This window comes from Carettochelys insculpta, chromosome 10 (assembly GCF_033958435.1).
Source record: "Carettochelys insculpta isolate YL-2023 chromosome 10, ASM3395843v1, whole genome shotgun sequence".
NCBI classification, from domain to species: domain Eukaryota; kingdom Metazoa; phylum Chordata; order Testudines; family Carettochelyidae; genus Carettochelys; species Carettochelys insculpta.
In genome coordinates this window covers 6,804,195-6,823,938 of record NC_134146.1, presented here as the reverse complement: position 1 = coordinate 6,823,938, position 19,744 = coordinate 6,804,195, and the positions used below count along the sequence as shown (strand labels likewise).

The 19,744-nt window shown below is 40.3% G+C and overlaps 1 protein-coding gene across 10 annotated transcripts in view; it reads left to right on the top strand.

Annotated features, from left to right (window-relative positions):
* Nucleotides 1–19,744, top strand: part of WDR33 (WD repeat domain 33) — a 103,384-nt gene that overhangs the window by 64,751 nt on the left and 18,889 nt on the right. For 9 of the 10 annotated variants that reach the window (XR_012646870.1, XM_075004552.1, XM_075004551.1 and 6 more), the window contains 8 exons: nucleotides 15,075–15,201; nucleotides 15,675–15,829; nucleotides 15,972–16,050; nucleotides 16,389–16,499; nucleotides 17,582–17,676; nucleotides 18,543–18,629; nucleotides 18,943–19,082; nucleotides 19,328–19,480. Coding sequence is in view for 9 of the 10 variants with exons in the window: in XM_075004552.1 (XP_074860653.1) it covers nucleotides 15,075–15,201; nucleotides 15,675–15,829; nucleotides 15,972–16,050; nucleotides 16,389–16,499; nucleotides 17,582–17,676; nucleotides 18,543–18,629; nucleotides 18,943–19,082; nucleotides 19,328–19,480 (947 nt within the window). In the remaining variant the exon portion in view is untranslated. Of the gene's footprint in view, nucleotides 1–3,381; nucleotides 11,255–15,074; nucleotides 15,202–15,674; nucleotides 15,830–15,971; nucleotides 16,051–16,388; nucleotides 16,500–17,581; nucleotides 17,677–18,542; nucleotides 18,630–18,942; nucleotides 19,083–19,327; nucleotides 19,481–19,744 lie in introns of those variants that run through there. The other variant, XM_075004562.1, reaches the window with a different exon arrangement.

Here is a 19,744-nt window from a genome sequence, read left to right as displayed (position 1 = left end):
TTTGGGGTACCACATCATGATACCATAAAATGGACCTTTCAGCATACTCAGAATTCTTTTTCAATTCCCAATAGCTTTTTTTAACATAGTGAAGATTGTTTTCATACCACATTTAGAAGGCATTTCTAGCTGTTTGAATTATTGGTGTACAAAAAAGCTTAAAATGCTGGATTTTTTTCCTCCAGAAGACAATGCAGGGATTTTTTTCTCAAACTTTCCACAGGAGGTAAAGATCTGTCTATGGGCTGAAGCCAAACCAAAGTAATTTCAGTCCATGGGAGAACATCTTAGGCATTCATTGTGAAAATCCTGAGCTATACATAGCTGTATCTTTTTTTCATAGGATGGGCTGTTTTTTCCATCCACAGATGACAAAGTAAGTTGTCTAGATGTAAGTCTGTATAGGAGACCCTTATGGTTCCCAGGTATGTCTTCATAGGTGAAGAGGCACACAAACATGGGTTAAGAAGTTCTGATAAACAGAGAGCAAGTCTTCTCTTCTGAACTAATGAAAACAGAAGGTATCATTTAGAAATCCCCAAAGCTACATGCATACAGTGAAAGAAGAAAAGTCCATAAAGAGTTGTCTGTCTTGCTGTACCTCATGCACTATTCTGTGGTTACACTAGAATGTGCACAAGCCCTCGCCTAATTTTAAATTGTCCATTTTCAAAGGTTGATATTGCTGTGAGAAGCTTAAAGATCAGAAAAATCAATAGTTATGTTCAAACTTAATCACTGTTCCTTTAACTTCTTGCTTGCATTTTATTTCAGGAGCAAAGGTATATGCTAGTGCATTTAGCTATGCTAATTACTTACAAAGGTACATTTGAACATGCAACCAAAGGAACAAACATTTAAATGATCACAGTAGGAATTCATGTGTATGTTAGGGTTCTTTTTGTAATAACCATTATTAATGTCTGGAGGAAATACACTCTTCTGTCAGACACTGGGGATCAGTGGGTACATGGATGACAGGTATTGGCAAGGCTTTGGTGGAATTGTTAGGAGTGGTGTAGGGCACTCATGAATTATTTAACGTATAATCACTTAATTTGAATGTGATGTAATTAAGGCACGCACCTAGAGCACAGAAGAGTCTCTTGTCCTCAGAACGTGCAAAATTTCAGATAAACAGGATGGGATGCTATAGTGGAAATATTTCCATTCCTACTAAACTGCTTCTGATAGCACTGTTTGTTCATCATAAGTGGCTTTTTAATACTTATTTTGAAGTAAGTTTTTTATTGGGCAAATGCAGTGCCTTTTTTGGGGTGCGGGGAAGCTGGTACTCAGATGGATCCCCAGCCAATCTCATGGCTGGGGCTGCTGAGTGCTAATTCTCAGTACCAGCAAATACCAGCGCACACACACACAAGCCCTGGAAAAATTGAATAATTTTATCCCAATAGAATTCAAACACCATTATTTGAATAACTTACCTATACAGTGCCTTCTTAATTTTAGATTTTTTGATAATGTCAAAGTGCTGCATAGAATTGTTATTAACAGTGATATTTGTTTTATGTACACACTGTCTGAGAGATTTGTTGGATCTTTTTATACAGAAATTGTATGGTAACCGGTTTGAAAATAAGCAGTTTTCCCAATTTTTAAAGTTTATCAAGAGAACTTAATGTTGTGTAATGTGCCACATTGTCAGCCATAGCAATGGCAATGCTTTATTGGACAGGAGCCACATAATCAGGACAAATTTTATTTCACAGCCAGACCTGTACCCTTCAGTACTAACCTAGAAAGAGGGGGGAAAACAACGTGACTAGGAGTGGAAAAGGTAGTTCAGGCTTCATGCCAAGGTAGTCTTCAGTGTTTTGTTGATACTCTCAGCAGTGGTGCCCAGTTAGCATGCTGTGCACAGCTTGCATGCTAATGACCCTGCTAGGACAACCAACTTAATTCTCATATTTCCAGCTGACCAGATATCAGATAGTAACTAGAAGAAATTACTTTTAGTCTGAACTAGTGACCTGAAGATGAAAGACAATCTGTATCTCATTATTCTCTCTTAAACAGTCTGTTCTTCTTGTAACTTTTTTCGTGCTTAAATTCTTCCCAGAAGCCATTCACATTTATTTGAATGGTCAAACATGATTTTATCTTAGATTTCTCTGTTTTTAATGTTTGCATATGTTGCATAAGTTTTGGATTCTGCATCAGATAGCGCAGGAGTAAATTCCAGTGAGTTCCGTGTACTGGAAAGGTGCCTAACTGTTATGCACAATAGTGTAGGTGTGATTATAGCATGTAGAATCCATTGTGTTCTCTGCTCCAGTCTTGCTAATGTAGAGACTCAGTCAAGCTCTAGGGGATGGGTGAGATATGACCTGCAGGATGGATCCAGCCTGCCAAGCCCTTGAATCTGCTCCAGGGTCCACCACTCTTGGACCGTTAGGCAGGGAGCAGCCGCAGGGCTCAGAGCAGCTATCTGGTCTGTGTCCCTCACTGGATCAGGGGAAGTTTCATCCCTGCCCCCAGCACAATCACTCAGCTGCCATTGGCTGGTTTTGGCCAGTTGGAGGTGAGAGAGAATGGTGGGGGCAGGGGCAGCGCATGAAGCCTCCCACCTCCCCGTGCAGTGCAGAGAAGCACATGGAACAGCCAGCTTCTGAGCCCTTCGCTCCTCCCCCCCACAGGCCAGAATTCTCTCCTGACCCCCAATCACTTTCCATACCCTGCACCCCAGTCCCTTGCTAGAGGTCCCAACCCTGTCTTTCACTCAGCTCCCTCTCAGATCCCACACACTCTCCTGCAGCCCAGTTCCCTACCCCAAGCTCCCTTCTGCACCTAGCCTCCATCCAAGACCCCACACCCCCTTCATAGAAGAATGTAGTCCTTGACCACTTACCAGAATCTTGGAGAGGCCCTCCATCAAAAATTATTGCCCACCCCTGCTCTAAGAGGTACTATCTCTGGGAAAATTAGGGTTATGAAGGAGCCATATACATGATTATGTTATCCGGTCTCCCATAAAGAGGGACTGCTATGCTGAAAATTAAATATTTCTCAGCCTTGTCATGTAACCATCTCTAACTTTGGTCTTCTGTATGTTTGGTATTCTCCATGACATTCATTGCCTCAAATAATTTCATCATGGGAATTATATAAGTAGTTTATAGGCAAGGAATAATCTCATGGTGTATTTTGTTTACAAAAGCAAAAACTGTATTTAAATGGACACTTAAAAGATACTGAAAGGGATCTATAACATTCATAGTTTTTCTTTTAGCTTTTTAAAGGTTAAACTAGTGTTCTGCACTACCAATTATAGGGTGTCCTCTGTGAATAAAAATCTTGAGGAAATTAAAATGTAAACTTGAAGCTCTAATAGTGCTGTAATATTTTTGATATTTTTTTCAGCTCCTCTAGTGATTTGCCTGAGGAACAAAGGTGCATAATCTGATTGTGATTTTAAAAACTTACCTTTTTTTTTTTTTTTTTTTTTTTTTTTTTTAAAATCCACCCTACTGCCCACTTGAGATGCCTCTTTCAAGATGTTGCACAAATGTTCAGAATATTGTCTTTTGTGCTCTGCTGAGCTCCTCAACTATGGTTCATATTCTTGGCAGAAATCTCCTCTATTCTCTCAGCAGGATTCCTGTTCCACCCTCATTTGATTCTGTAGACTCTCAATACGATTGGCCTCCCCTCCCGCCCCTACAGCTTGATCAGTAGTAAATTAGAATTTAAATTATCTATGCTTCAGTGTTGAGAAAAATTAAAGACTTTCATGTTGTCTGCAGGTTCAGGCATATGTGATTGTATTCATTTATTTACATTCAGTTACTACTTTGAGTTCTCTTTACAATCATCACAAGGGCTCCATTTACTATGAACTGCATTGCATCCAATCCTGAATACTCATCAGATCTTTCGGGTGTCTTTCACATTGGGTTACTTTCTCCAAGTTGGTTCTTCCTAGTCTGCAGGATTTGATTGTATTCCTGGTCAAGTGGACTGGTGATCAAGATGATACCTCCTTTTGTCCCAGTGAAAAATAAGCAAGAAAAGTAGATGTCTATAATGCATTCTGAATAAGATAGTTAGTTTGTTTTAAACTCATTAGCCCAAGTGAGGAAGAATCAACAATCTGAATGGTTCCCCCATAGATGGTCCTGTTAAAAATTCTGGGTTCTGACAGCTGCTGTTGGCCTGGGGTCCAAGGCCGGGGGGTGGGGAGGGGTTGGTCTCTGGCTGGCTAGCTCCATGCCCCAAAAGCAGTGAGGCCAAGGTGAGGAGGAACAGGGCTTCGGGCAGTCAGCCCCTCTCCCGGTGTTCCCTCAGAGCCACATGTGGAGTGGTGGCAGAACACTCTTTGGTGTTTCAAAGGGGCCTGGAGCTCCAGCTGCTGTCACTGATACTGTGGCAGTGGCTGGTGCCCTGAGCTTGGAGGCAGCTGCCCCTGTTCATCCCACACCCCCGTGCAGATCTGCTGGGTTCACTTGGGCAAGCAACTATCTTGTACTATCCATGAGTCAAATGCTATTCTTATGTGGTATCTTCTGATATGGCTCAAGAGAACTTATCAGCCAAGAGAACAGCTAACTTCAGCCTCATCAGAGTGATAATAGCTGCTTATTCAGCAGATTGATTAGTGAGTAATACAGGTAATGAGAGTTCACAGTGCACTCAAAACTTATTGTAGTTGCTAAAAGGAAGGGAATTATTTAAAATGACTACGTTTGGTGGTCAGTGTCGTTGATTGTAGTTTTTGTGGATGGATACATGTTTTTTAGGTCTATGGAAACTAAGAAGAATCACTGATAGCTAGTATCATTGGTCTAATAGAGTCCATCCTAAATTCCTGTGCTCTCTGGCAAGCTGGTCCTAAATTCTACAAGCCTTTTGACTTCTCTCCTCTTCCCACTTCATTTCTCTGGTAGAGTCTCACTAAATTATGTTACAGCTTCAAGTAAATTCAAAAACTGTTGTGTTTTAAACCTACACAGTACGTACTCCAACGTGCATTACATTATTTTTTGGTGTTACATTGAATACAAATCTTAATTTTGCATGTTTTTCATTGCCACACGGTTTTCTAATAATGCAAAATCGCTTCGCAAAAGCGGGCAGATTGGAAAGCTGGAAATTTTGGTAGCAGTGGTGATAGATGGAGGCCATTGACCAAGAGTTTTAAAAAGAGATGCCTACAATTAAGTTCCAAATCCATCTGTAGGCACCTATTTGATATGTGATCGTTCCTTTTTATAGTAGTCACTCACGTAAGAGTTTGTTAGGCACCTGTTTTTAACATTATGGTGGTTTGACACTTTTTGATTTATAATGGATAAAATGTGGGTTCCTGCTGTGTTCAGCAGTAGTGAAATAGCATAGATTATAAAATACGGGATTTCATTTTGATATTCCACTGAGGCTATGTCTAGATTGCCAAGAACTGTTGGCAAAAGATATGCAAATTGCATAATGTATTTGCATGTCTTTTGCTGATAGTCATGTTGGGAGAGGCTTTTCTGGCATTTGGCCCATCCACACAGGGCCAAATGTTGGAAAACCCCCTTCTGTCAAGACATCCCTTCTTCCTCGTCTAATGAGGTACACAAGGAGGTTGTCAGAACGCTCCTGACCAGCAGAGCTCTTCTGACGGATCTGCGGTCTGGACGCACGCTTGGTCAACAGAAGCCTGCAATCTAGATAGGGTGACCATCTGTAACGATTTTGGTGGGACAGTCCCATATTTGAGGTGCCAGGATGGCACCCCAATGTATTTTGTCAAAGGGGCTAATTGCCCTGTATTTTCAGGCGGCTGCCGCCCACTTCCCTCAGCTGGGGGAGCTGGGAGGTGGACCATGTGGTGGTGCGGCTGCCCCACAGCTTCCCCCGGCTCCCCCATGCTGTCGTGACAGCTCACCAACTTCCCTCAGCTGGGGGAGCCAGGAACTGGACCTGTGCAGCAGTGTGGCTGCTCCCCAGTTTCCCCCCTGGTTCCCTTGCCATGCAGCTTTCTCTGGCTAGGGGAGCTGGACCTATGCAACAGCATGGCTGCACCACCCAACCCCCAGCTTCCCCCTGGCTCCTGCACCGCAGTGCAGCTGCCCCCCAGCTTTCGTCAGCTGGGGGAGCCAGGAGCAGGACTACACTGTGGCTGGCCTCCCCCAGCTTCCCTTGGCTGGGGGAGCTGGGAGCCGGAGCGGTAGCACACCCCCACCCCAAGCTGTTGGAAACATTAATTTTTTTTTAATATAGAAGCTTTGAATTTTTATAAAAAGCCAAATCCTGCTGTACAGCTTGATTCTGCACCTTCTTATGAAACCACAAAGCCATGGAAATCAGACCGTTGACTGTCAAAGTTTCTGTTTTGTCTTTCAAATTATACTTCCCTCTATCCAAAAAAGATCTCTTGTCCTTTGTTATACAATTTCTTGGAAATGAGTTGTGGAAGAAAATAGGTGGTGTATACCAGATCAGACCAGTGGTCCATCTTGTCAAATGCTCTGCCTGTAGGCCTCATCCACAAGGACAGTACAGTAAATAATGGACTAATGGGTTGGGGAGGGGAGAGAGATGTCCATTAATGCTGAAAGTGCATTAAATCTGAATGGTTATACTGTGTGACAAGGCACCGACCTTCCTAGTCCATCACTCACTTCTGTTCTCTGCCTCCCACTCTTGTCTTCCCCCTCCTGTCCCATTCTTCCCCTCACACTGCCATCTCCCACTACCAATTACTGGGAGAGGTGCTGCACACCATCCTGCCTCCTTACACCACCTCCTCCAGCCCCAGCCACTCCAATGGCAGCATTTTGGGGGTAGGGTGGGGCTGGCAGACAGCATCTGTTATTTTTAAAGTCCATTAAATCAGGATCTGTTAAATCAAGGGTTTACTGTAAGCCTTCTTGACATCACTGCATTCTAGGTTAAGTCCTCTGACAGTGGCCAGTATCAGCTGTTCCAGAGGACGGTGTAAGCAGGTTCAGAATACACAAATACGAAATCACTTCCTTCTATGGAATGCTGCTTCTTAACTCTTGTTACGTAGTGGCTGGCTTATATCCTGATGCATGAGGATTTATATACCTCTGTTTGTTATTTTTGAATGTTTCTTGTATAATGTTTAATTCTTATTTTACCTTTTTATGTAAATTACTGTTGTAAATAAACATTTGCTCTTCAATAAATAGTGAGCGTGTTGCTGCTTTAAAGGTACATTGGCTAACAGTAACCTGCATCTGGGAAATGTGCTTAGCCATGAATACTTAAACACGTATTGGGGACCACAAAATGTGAGGATAACCTCCTTTTTGTCAGAACCTAATTAATACTGATAAGCAGTAACCAGTTCTGCAATTAGAAGTTTAGCAGATAAAGCAGAATATAATCGATGCCTTTTATCTTGCCCTGTCTTAGATAAATTGACTGACTCTTTGTTATGTTAACAGTAGTAAAAGCTTGTCTTTGTCACTAAAGCAAGCAAACGTTTCTGAAAAACACACACAAAAAGTAGATAAATAAAAAGATGCTATTTTCACATAGACTTCTAAATTGTATCTTTTTTCCTCTCTGCACATCCTGGCTGCTCTACTTCTTTGACACTTCATTGGAGCTGATGCTGAGATTTTTTTCTGTTTTTGTTTGTTTGCTAGTTATGAAAGAAATACTGTGTACAATTTCATAATGGGAATTTACTGCCTCTGCTCTGTCTTCCTGTGCACCCTATACCATGCTGTATTTTCACAAGTCATGGTAATGTAACTGAATTGTGCAGTAGGACATTAGTGCATCAATTTTAACTAAGTAGTAGTTAAATTACAGTGAGATAGCAGGAAATTCTGTACTGTAACAGGACATGAGACTTACATGGAAATGTATTTTTTGTCATAAATTGATACAACTGACTCATGAGTACTAGAGATTATTTTGTATGTATGAATTATATTTTAATTAGAAATACTAAAACATCTTACATTATTGATGTACTGCTCTCATTAATTTGAGGACTCTTCCGTATGTCTTCCATTACTTCTCTACTTTAGTTCACTTTCTGTCCAGCTTAACAGTTTAGTCACAGGTGCAGTTTTACAACACATGTTCTAGAGCATCAGAATCCCATCACATTCTAACCCCCCCCCCACACATTAGGCAAGCAGAAGTGATGAGCCTCAAGGAGGAGCTATAGGTACATGGAAAAGCCTCTGTGTCAAAAGTGAAGTGATAGGTGTGCCTTTATTTTCTACAGCAGGGGCTAACATTCAACAGAAGAATTTTAATCAGGCTCCAAAATAAATCAGTGCTTCACACATACATATCTTCCTGTTAACTTTTCCTTCTACTGGAAAAATAGTATTCACCTCCACTGAAGCACTATTCTAGAACATCATTTTAGAAAATTGAGTATCTGTGACAGGTGGTACATGGTAATGGTTGTTATTTAAATCTGGTAACTTCTTTGTCTGTTCTCAAAGCAGGATAGCATTGGCATTAAATTTTGTACCTCTGTAAAGGGCACTTTGGCTACAATCTTGTAAAGCTCTTACCAACTTAACGTTAAATGTCTGAGTTGCTTCGTTATGGTTAAGAACATGGTCAAGTGTTTATTGGACAGTGATCAGAAATTGGCAGGATTGAACCCTGCATAGAGCTCATTCCTGCCTGTGCCCTAGGGACCTTGTTGTTCCATGATCATATGTGCATTTTCTTTTTTCACTGTACTCATGTATGTATAGAACATACAGAAACCATTGCCAAATATTTGAGTGATTTATAATTCCACTTGGCATAAAATAGTTCAAATGATTGTTCCATTGCTAATAACCATATATGATGTGCAAAGATTCTCAACCTTGTCTATGCATCTTAAATCTCACATCCACAGAGCCATAAACTATAATTTCAGTGTTGCTGAGGGGTAAGCCATCCTTGAGAGATACAGAATATTAAAAAAGATTTGTGGACCTGTTTAGCATCTCTTATATAACCCATATGTTTCTTATGATGACCAAAAGGCCAATGCAACTACCGTGACAAACAAATGTTGTATGCTGCTGTTTGGATTTTTGCATGGGGTATCAGCACATGGTAATAGGATGTGTTCATTACTAGCTTTTATCTGCATAGCTGAAAAAATACACAATTTATGGAAAAAATGCTACCCTGCATAACAGCTTTAGACTGGGACAGAAAACGTAAACAATTGTAAATCCCTGAAAAAGTGGAATTTGTATAGAAGGGTAGACAAAAGCTAACATTTGGAAATTGGCATAGTTTAAGAAAGTGATGATACAAGAAACATCCAACTTAGACAAATAAATCCTCTCACAGTCTGCCCAAATACCAGGTTTTGTGTGCACAAGTATACAGAGCTCATATCTAGGGACAGATACCATTGGTAAATGAAAAAATAAATGCTATATCATGTCAGCAGGATCTGGAGGTGCTTTGGAGGCAATACTCTTAACCCATTCAAGATGGGAAATGGGCATTTCCTGTTGTTCTGTATTCTCCTTCTTTCAAAGAAACTGTGCTGAATAGCAGCAGAAGGAAGGTTTCTGAAATGGAGTGCCATCGAACAAAGGGAAGTGAAGAGCTGAGAGTGCTTCCCAAAGGGAGGGTCTTTCATAGAACACACTAGGTACAATATAGTGAAAGATAACTACTTTAATTCTCAACCTCGCTGATTTGGTAACAATGATCAGTGTTACCACACTCTAAATGTCAGTTCAGAATAGCAAGACACAGGGTTTTTGTTAGATATGAAGTGAATTTCATTGGTGAATAAAACCAATACTCTTACTTCATTGATGAGCAATGTAGGCTATTAAGTGGGTTGCATGAGTGGCCCTCCTTCATCTCACTGGGCCACAAGATTGTTGTGTCCAGGACAGTCTCCCAGGATAGGGTAGTTTTGCTAATTGCCTTTGAGTTCTTAAAATTTGCAGGGTGTGGTGGTGGAACTGTAGCAGTGCTTTGACTGCAGAGGGAGCATGCAACTTTCACAGTCAACGTTGTGTGCAGTCAGCATGCAACTCACTTTTGTGCCCTTTTTTACATTCATGTCACCTTTGTAATATTGGTAGGAAAAAAAATGGATGGAAACCATCAGAATCTGGCAACCCTTTGCATGGGCAATGGTAAACAAAATGTCTTATGTGCCACACATGGAACTCTGATGACTGCATGTGACCCTTGGGCCACAGGTTGCCCACCAGTCTTACTTGACAGGGTTGGGCTAATAAATTAAGGCGTATTCATTTTCTTCTGAAAGATTTTTTGTTCTCTTGTGGATACGTGCTGCAAGGTCCTGAACAAGAGGCCTCTACTTTCACAGATTTCAAGGGTGTGGCGGATGCTCAGCACATTACTAGATCAAGCTTTTGCAGAGTTCTCATTTAAAGAAAAATCATCAGAAAATTCATTTTAAAATATATAAAAAAATTGTAATGTCTTGTGAGAAATCTGTTCAGTTATGACAGTACTGAAATGTGATGTGATTGATGTTCTCAATACGTATGCAGTATTGCATATATTTTGATTGATTATTAGTTATAAGCAATAAAATAACATAACAAGGGGAAGGGATAGCTCAGTTGTTTCAACATTGGCCTGCTAAACCCAGGGCTCTGAGCTCAATCCTCAAGGGGGCCTTTTAGGGATCTGGGACAAATAGATTTTTTAAAAATCTGTCAGGGGTGGTGGTAGGCCCTGCTGTGAGGGCAGGGGACTGGACTCAATGGCCTCTGAAGGTCCCTTCCAGTTCTATGAGATAGGTATAGCTCCATATTGAATAAATGCTGCAGGGAAAAATTCACTCTTGTATATACATATTTTTTAAAATTTGAGCTCAATTGTGGGGGGAAAATAGAAGTATATGCCAAAGTCATATCTGTCTGTCTTAAGGGTGAAACATTTTTAAATGCATTTATTTTTTAAAGTTTGTAAGTTTTGCCAGGGAGGGGGAACAAAATAGCAAATGTTTGAGCAGAGTAATAAACTGAAGGTATAAATATTTCACATTTATAACTTAATTACATGAGCACTACGACATATATCAGCACATTGTAAGTAGTTATAAAAAGAGGGGTAATAATCCATTTGGAATGTACCACATATCCAGTAAATCATGTCCGCAAAAAGCAAGTTTTAGAATATTTCATGTTCCCACACTAATTCATAATTTTACATATGTTTAGATTATGTAAAGGTTTATTTTCCCTTTAGCAATTTTTGGAACATTTTTGCATATTTTCTCCATTTGTTATGTGTAAGTATATACATATTAAATTTTGCAACACTTCTACCAGATTATGTATTTTTCTTTTTAAGGGGAGTATATTTGTTAGTTCTCCATATTAAGCATGTCAGATTTTTTGGGGTGTGGGAAGTAATTTATGAAAGTATCTATCTTTCCTGAAGAAGCCCAATTTATTAATATATTGAACCTCAACCTGCATGATTTGAGCAGGTTAATCAAGTCTCTGAAATCCTTCACAATATCTATTTTAGGTACCTATAATGGCCCATGTTAACATAGTATTTTAGTGCTTTGCACTTGAATGTAAATTGTACCTCACAGGGTGTTGTGAAGTAAAGCGCTATTATCCCCATCTTTTTTGTACAGACTGGGAGCTGAGACAGGATAAGTGACTTACCCAAGATCACATAGGCAGTCTGTGGCAAAGCAGGAATGTGAACCCTGCTCACCCCCTTGTTCTAGACCAGTACCCTAACCACTGGACTTTCAGGCTGTCTGCAACACAGTGATCCTTTGAAAGTTCTTCCGGAAGACCGCTTCCGAAAAAACTTTTTTCAAAAGAGTGCATTCACACACAAGAAAGAAGATAGAGATTTTTTTTTTCATTGGATAGAGGGCATCCACACAGCTCCTGCTCTTCTGAAAGAACAGGGCAGGGATCAAAAAATAAATAATAAAAGGCCTCCAGGGCGTCTGCACGCATTTGAATAAAAGGCCTCCAGGGCGTCTGCACGCATTTGAATAAAAGGCCCCCAGGGCGTCTGCACGCGTTTTTTGGAAACAGGTGCTCTGCCTCATCTGGGAGAGGAAGAGGGCTGCATGCAAAGTTCTGTGTTCTTCTGATTTAATAGTGAAAGAATGCATTTTTGTGGGTAGACACCCCGCAGGACTCTTCAAAAGAGCCCCAGCTTTTTAGATACAACCCACTAGTGTAAAAATAGCCTCAGTATTTAAAATAAAAACACGTTTTTGTTTCACACCCTTCTGTGATAGCACAGATAACACATTCTCCCTATTGGCAGACAGAAGAAAACAGCAAGGTGTGACCTTTTTCACTGTAAAGGAGAGTCTAAATGATCCTGGATCAGCGATTTTAGTGTTTGCATTTTACTCCTCTGAGTGATTGTAGTAGATTTTTACCTTTTTACATATTTCTTTTCAAACTCCTCCCACCCCACCTCCTCAATCGCCGAAATCCTCCTCGTTTCTCAATATTTACTAGTTACAACTTAATGGGTCTCATAGCAAAGAGGTTTTTTCCCTCCTCATATTCGTAGTCACCAGTCTTGGGAAAGTTGTAAGAAAGAGATCCCTTTCAAAAAATGGATTCCTCCAAAATTTGACTCTGCCAACCAAGCAAATGGACTGCACCTCTGAAGGTAGAGAGATGGGTTCTATTTTAACTACCCATAAAAAGGACACTCACTTTTTTTTTCCAGTTACTGCCTTGGTCCCAGGACATGTCACCCATGAACTGGACTACTTCCAGCAACAAACTGCAGTCCTTTAGATTCTTCAGGTGGCTTTATGCCCTCTCAACGGATAAGTCTGAAGTGGTTCTCTTAGTCTCTAAAATTCTGACTTCTCTATGGTACCCCAAAGCCCTCTCTTCTTGAAGGCCACTGCCCAGTACTTGTTGTATCGGCAGGACAAGCTGCTTGTATTAGAGTATCACACTAGAATATTTTAGGTTCTCTTGCTACATGGCTTCTGTGGCCAGGCCCATGGTAAGAAGATTACAGAAATTGTTTTCCAAAGAAAATAGTGAGGCTTGTTCCTTCTGTTAGTGTCTCTTTAAGACTTACTTATAACTTCTTTGTACTGCTATCCAAGCTCCTAGCCAGGTATGGCCATATCTCTTACCACTTTCCAGGTGTTGTGGTTATGAACTTTACCTTGTGATCTTATATTTACAGCTGCTTTTGTCTACTTGTCTCACTCTAGAAGAAAAACTTCTTAAAAATGGCCTCACATGAAATTTTCCAAGAAAAGCCTGAATTTATGTCACATATCCAGGTTTCAGGATGCCAAGTCTCTACAAATCAAAGGGAAAATAGCCCATTTTTTTTCCTCACACTACTCCTGGTTCACACAGTCTGGTTATTTTAGGAATGAGAGAGGCCAACTCAACTCCAGTCAAACTTGGAGCTAGTCTGCATATTTCTAATTTTTTTGGGCTCTGTGATGGTGTGTGTAACCTCATTGCTCTCAGCATGTTTTCATACAATACATGGTCACCCCAGGATTAACTATCCAGCCAGTCATCCCCTCCATCCAAGCTTTCTCTGTTGAACCTATCCTTGCCTTTAGAGCTGAAGCTGTTTTATAATCTGGTGGCTGAAGAATGGTAATATCCACTAATGGTCACTCTGAGTTGCCTCAGACAGGATACACAGCTGGAGTGGCCCCTTTTGGCTACAATATAATGCAGGCCTTCTGGGTTCTGACAGAGTGGACTATTAAAATCTTGTTCAGAATGTAGTTCAACACTCCACCTAAGACCTAGACATAACGTTTCCAGAGATGTTGCTTTAGTTCCCTCTCCCAAAACAATCAAGTGGGGAGAAAGCCATGCATGACAGAAGTTCCCTCTGGCAGTAAGGGTAACTTGTGACCAGATTCTTTGGCCCTTGGAAGCTCGAGGATGCTGCTCTTGCTTTTGGCCCAATAAATTGGAAAATTGGTTTTGTCTGCAGGGAGAGTAAGGGAAGAGGGCCCTGCAGTGTTCATTGCCTGGACAAGATAGTGATTAAAATTGTTTTCCATTTCCTCTCCACGGTGGTTTTCCCCCTGCCTCTTGGTTCGAGAAGATTTTTCTCTGCTCATTCTGTCCAGCCGCGCACACATCAGAAAGTTCAGACATCTTATTTGAGAAATTGGCTTAAATATCTATCTTGGAATTATTATAGAGTTTAGAAAGTAAGTTCCTAGTTGCTTTCAGAAAGCATATGCTCACTTTCTCCCTAACTACTCAGTTGCTCTCTCTTGTGGTACTGAAAATTGCTGTTGGCATTCCCCCTAAGTGGGCTGGCACAGAAAGAGATTACAGAAAGAAATCATAGTTTACTTTTTATTTTTCCCTCCACATTCCTTCGTTGCCACCCAGACATCTTAGCATATTACTTGAATAACAGTTGAAAACTTTTTCCAAAATACAGATTGTCTAAATGAGCAAGGTCAGGGTCTATTTATAGGGAAATAGTGGCATAGGGAAGAAGAAAAACTGATCTTCATTTGCTGCTAGGAAAATATGAATGTGTTGTCTGGGCTGGTGCAAGGGACTTTGTGAAACCAAATTAACAAGTTAAAAATTATTAGCTAGTTATTTAATCTGATTTCTTTTGTGTACTATCTTGTCTTTGGAGGGCTACAATACTACTTCAGTAGTGGGTGTTAAAACATCTTACCTTCATAAAGGGCCCGTATTCCCCCCAAAAAGTTGCAAAAGTAAGGTGATATATAATCATGTTACAAGTACAGGGCAGACACTTTTGAGGTGTTTAACATAACATTAAACAATGGGTTAGGACCAAAGACTAAAAATGTTGAAACTTCAGTTACAAAATAGGTGGTGGAGTCAGCTTTGTGTTTTCTAGTAAAAAGCATGAAAGCTGAGAAGAAAACTATTTCAAATTATTTGTAAGGAGTGTAATGCAATACAGAGAACTAGTGACTGCTATTTTTAAATAGCATTATAGAGTTCCTAATCACACCATGCTCTCTGGTGTTTTTTCAGTCCATTTTGGGCTACCCATGATTTTAATTTACAAATTACATAGATTATTATTTCATTAAATTTTCAGTTTTCTCTGAAATTCCTAAATAAGTGACTTTATATTCCCAACAGGGCATGGGGCAGATGTAAAGTGTGTTGACTGGCATCCAACAAAGGGATTGGTTGTATCAGGAAGCAAAGACAGCCAACAGCCTATCAAGTTTTGGGATCCTAAAACTGGCCAGAGCCTTGCCACGCTGTAAGTTATGAGGTTGTGTTCAGGTCAGAAGGAGCAAAACTGCTTGGACTCTTGATTACTTAATTCTGTTTTCAGTTACCCCCCTCTAGGACTATATTTTGCCAACCAAACATAATAGCTGTGGTTAGGGGCAGGCAGTTGTAGTTAGGGCAGTAGCTGGCTGAAGAAAACTAGTGGGTAGACATAATTTGATCTGAAGATCTTGTTTATCCCTTCCTTGTGTAAGTTGTCTTTCCGCTTATTTACAAGCCTCGTGTCACCAGAATTCTCATGAGCTACTGCTGGTACCTCATTAAAGCTATGCCTAATAAATCAATGGAAGTTACCATGTGTACCTCTAGCCGCTATAAGTACAGTTAGCAAAAGGCTGATCCTGAAACTTAGACCCAGATGCTCAGTATAAAAGCACAGAGGGAATACCACTGAGGATCTGACTTCTAGCCAGTTAGTCCCTTTTCTATCTCCACTTCTAGACACGCTCATAAAAATACAGTGATGGAAGTAAAGTTGAATCTGAATGGGAATTGGCTGCTTACAGCATCTCGTGACCACCTCTGCAAGCTTTTTGACATTCGAAACCTGAAAGAAGAGCTCCAAGTCTTCAGGGGTCATAAGAAAGAGGCCACAGGTCAGAATGAACCCCATTTCATATTACCTTTGCTGTGAGTGAATTGGGTTTAAAGGCACCCATTTTCAAGGCTTTGGGGATACAATTTAACATTCACTAGCAATTCTAGCATCTCTCCTGATCATGAATTTCTTCATTTCAGCTGTGGCCTGGCATCCTGTTCATGAAGGGCTTTTTGCCAGTGGAGGGTCTGATGGCTCTTTGTTGTTCTGGCATGTTGGGTAGGTACCTTTTCCATCAACATGGAGAAATTTAATTCAGACACTGTCAGATGTTAAATATAATTTGTTTTGTTACTACTTGAATTTCTGTTGTTATATGTACATATATGGTACAGCCTGGCCGTGTGTATATCTTTGAGTGTCTGAACATGGTAGTTTAGGGACGTACTTCTACATTTAATTTTTCCAGCAGATCTACATGAGTGAAAAATAACTGAGGTCTAAAATGAGAGTATAGAAATCCATGAGCAACTGTGTAGCAAATAAGTATTTAAAAAAAATCCCTTATACTGGGTCTGTAGTATGATCTTCTGTCTGATTACTGTATGATATTTCAGGGTGGAGAAGGAAGTTGGTGGAATGGAAATGGCCCATGAGGGAATGATCTGGAGTTTAGCTTGGCATCCTCTTGGACACATTCTCTGCTCAGGCTCAAATGACCATACCAGGTATTTTCATGTATTTAAACAAAGATCTGAGAAGCATGCATATTTTTAAAACTGGGGAAAAGCCTGAGATAGATATGGGTAGTTCCTGCTATTGAACTGGGTAAGAAGCCAAGAATGTAGGGAGACTAAGGTGTTTTGTTTGGAAAAGTACTGGCCTTTTTACAGCATATGGTGGAATTAAAGTCTATCATTTTGTTCCTTTTGGAGGAATCTTAAAAATTGAGGGTCTACCAGAACTCCATGGTCACAAAAATATCATATAGGAACCTTTGAGGGGGTTTTCAGGTGTTTCTGACAGAAAATATTTCTTCTTGCTTCTTCAACGCTTGCCTCATCCGCTTGTCTTTTGTTAATCAGATATCACCCTCCATACCACTTCTAGGCATGTACTTTGGGAAGTGCTTTGACTCTTCTAGGATAGAAGCGCTACAAATGGAGCACCAGTTATATTTTATAAATTGAATAAATCAGAAAGATAGCCCATCAGCATGTGCTATGAATAGCAAGGGCTATTGAAAAGGACTGGGAATATGGCAGTCTTGTGTTGAGTCTGTCAACACAGAGTTCTTCAGTTCTCACAGGCACTGTCTCTTAAGTATCAAAACTAAAAAGCAGTCAAGTAGCACTTTAAAGACTAACAAAATAATTTATTAGGTGAGCTTTCGTGGGACAGACCCGCTTCTTCAGACCGTGGCTATAGATGAACAATAGCCATGGTCTGAAGAAGTGGGTCTATCCCACAAAAGCTCACCTAATAAATTACTTTTTTAGTCTTTAAAGCGCTACTTGACTGCTCTTTTGTTTTGATAGTATATAGACTAGCACAGCTCCCTCTCTGTTACTATTCACCATGTCTCTTAAGTGTTTTTGAACATATGGGAATATTAGAGTTGAGGGACTTTTTAATCATACCTGAAGTTTAGGTCCAAATAGGAGCTTGCTGAATAAGGCCTTGAAAATCTGAACAATCGAGATAATTAGATAAAATGCAAAAGTCATAAGAGAGATTATGACAACTAAAAATAATGAATCTCCCAACACCTTCATCAAGTTCATATCACACTCTTATTTTATTTTGACAGCAAATTCTGGACTCGAAATCGGCCTGGAGATAAAATGAGAGATCGATACAACCTGAACCTGCTGCCAGGAATGTCAGAGGATGGTGTGGAATATGGTAAGGCTGTTGCCTTGACATCAGAGGAGTGGAGGGCTGGTTGCAGGCAGAAGCCTGGAGCACTTAGCTACAGTTCTAATCCGGTTTCTGTGCGACATGATGTAATATCATGGCATTGGTGACTGGGTAGATGAGGATTTTTTTAGTGGGATAATCGCACATTCTCCATTATATCCAGATTCCCATTCCAGCAATGAGTTTTCTTTTGTTCTGCAGCTCCAGGAGGTAGGACCAGCTCTGTCAATCACAGGAAGGACGTTTGGCTCTCCTTCTGGGAAAATCCCCAGTTTGTTCTGCCTCCTGAAAACTTCAGCATGTGACTTCAAGATCTCCCACGGTCCTGAGCTACAGAGCACAGGAAAACCTTTTAAATTATTGAACTGAATTCAAAATTCTTTTATTTTAAGTCTTTCACCTCTTTTGAGGCTTTTCCTTGGCAATGTCAGATCTTTCAGGGTTACCAATCTCCCCACCTGCCCCATGGGTTTGTCTTTTTCTTTCATATAGATAATTGATTATACTGTGTCCCAGAATTTCTTTTAGATGAAATTTCTCATGAAAGGAAAAATCTGTATTCTGTTACAACAGGGAATGGTATTGGAAAGCATGTTTCTTTCCCCATTTTCTATCACAGAAGCAGGTTTGGTGAAAGGACATTTGATGTAGTCTTTTGGGTAGTTTTCCATCTCTGAATTTTTAATATCTTGTAGTTCATGAGTGGGACAAAGTGTGCCCCAGCATATGTGAAATATGTATGGAATCTAACTGGATAGAAAAATTGTACCAAATAATAAAACAATTTCCAGGAAAGACATGGTTCATCTAAAATCCTTGCTTAAATCAATGTATTGGTTTTCCACCTCTAGATGACCTTGAACCCAACAGCCTTGCGGTGATTCCTGGGATGGGAATACCTGAACAACTGAAACTCGCCATGGAGCAAGAGCAGCTGGGTAAGAGGGAGAAATGATGCATGCTGGCTCTTTTTCGAAAGCTGTTCTGCTGTGAGTTAGTTGACCCTTTTTCATACTTCTCATCTGTCATGGGGGCCTGAGGAGAAGGCTGTTCAGTGCATTCATTTGCTACGTATTTCTTTCACATTGTCCTCCTCGGACATTCAGTGTAGTGCCTGTTTCCAGTGATTAAAAAGAAATTTTAATAAGGTTCCTACTGGTCCTTGTTTAAGAAAAGACTGGCTCAAAAAACTAACAGGATTTCTTCATACTCCTTTATATGCTAACTGCGGTATTCCTCCTCATGTTCAAGGGAAAGATGATTCAAATGAAATTGAGATGACAATCCCAGGTTTGGATTGGGGAATGGAAGAGGTAATGCAAAAGGACCAAAAGAAAGTGCCACAGAAAAAAGTGCCCTATGCAAAACCAATCCCAGCACAGTTTCAACAGGTGAGTACGTGATATGCAATGATACATCAGACTAAAATGATTTTAGTTCAACTATGAATAGCATGTATCTGATCAAGACTCCAAATACTATCCTGTCAGTTTCTATAGGTCAGTGTAGAATAACACACCAGAGCAGTTCCATTTATGAGCACTTGAGAATAATGTATTTGTTTAACTCCCTCCTATCCCAGGTCACTACTTAAAATAGTAGGTATTTTGATTTTATATCTCCATTTTCCTTAAAGGCTTGGATGCAGAATAAGGTCCCTATCCCTCCTCCACCTGAGCTGATGAATGACAGAAAGGAAGATATTAAACTAGATGAGAAAAAGAAGACACAGGCAGAGATTGAGCAGGAAATGGCGGCACTTCAGTACACCAACCCACAACTCTTGGAGGTATGTAAGGAACATTAAACTGTAGCAAATACCAACTGAGTTTGCTTGCCTGGATGAAAAACAAAAACATGAAGTGTGTGGAAGCAGAGTTAATCACCTGGAGTGAAGAAAGCAAAAGTTCGTTGAAACTAATTAGTGCACTTTACCGTAAATTATTAAATTAGCAGTAAGTAGTGGGCATACTTAAAGGTATTGCTGGAATAAATTGAAAATTAAGAGCAAGTAGATATTGAACCTGACCAGCAAGCTATGAGTTCGGCTTAT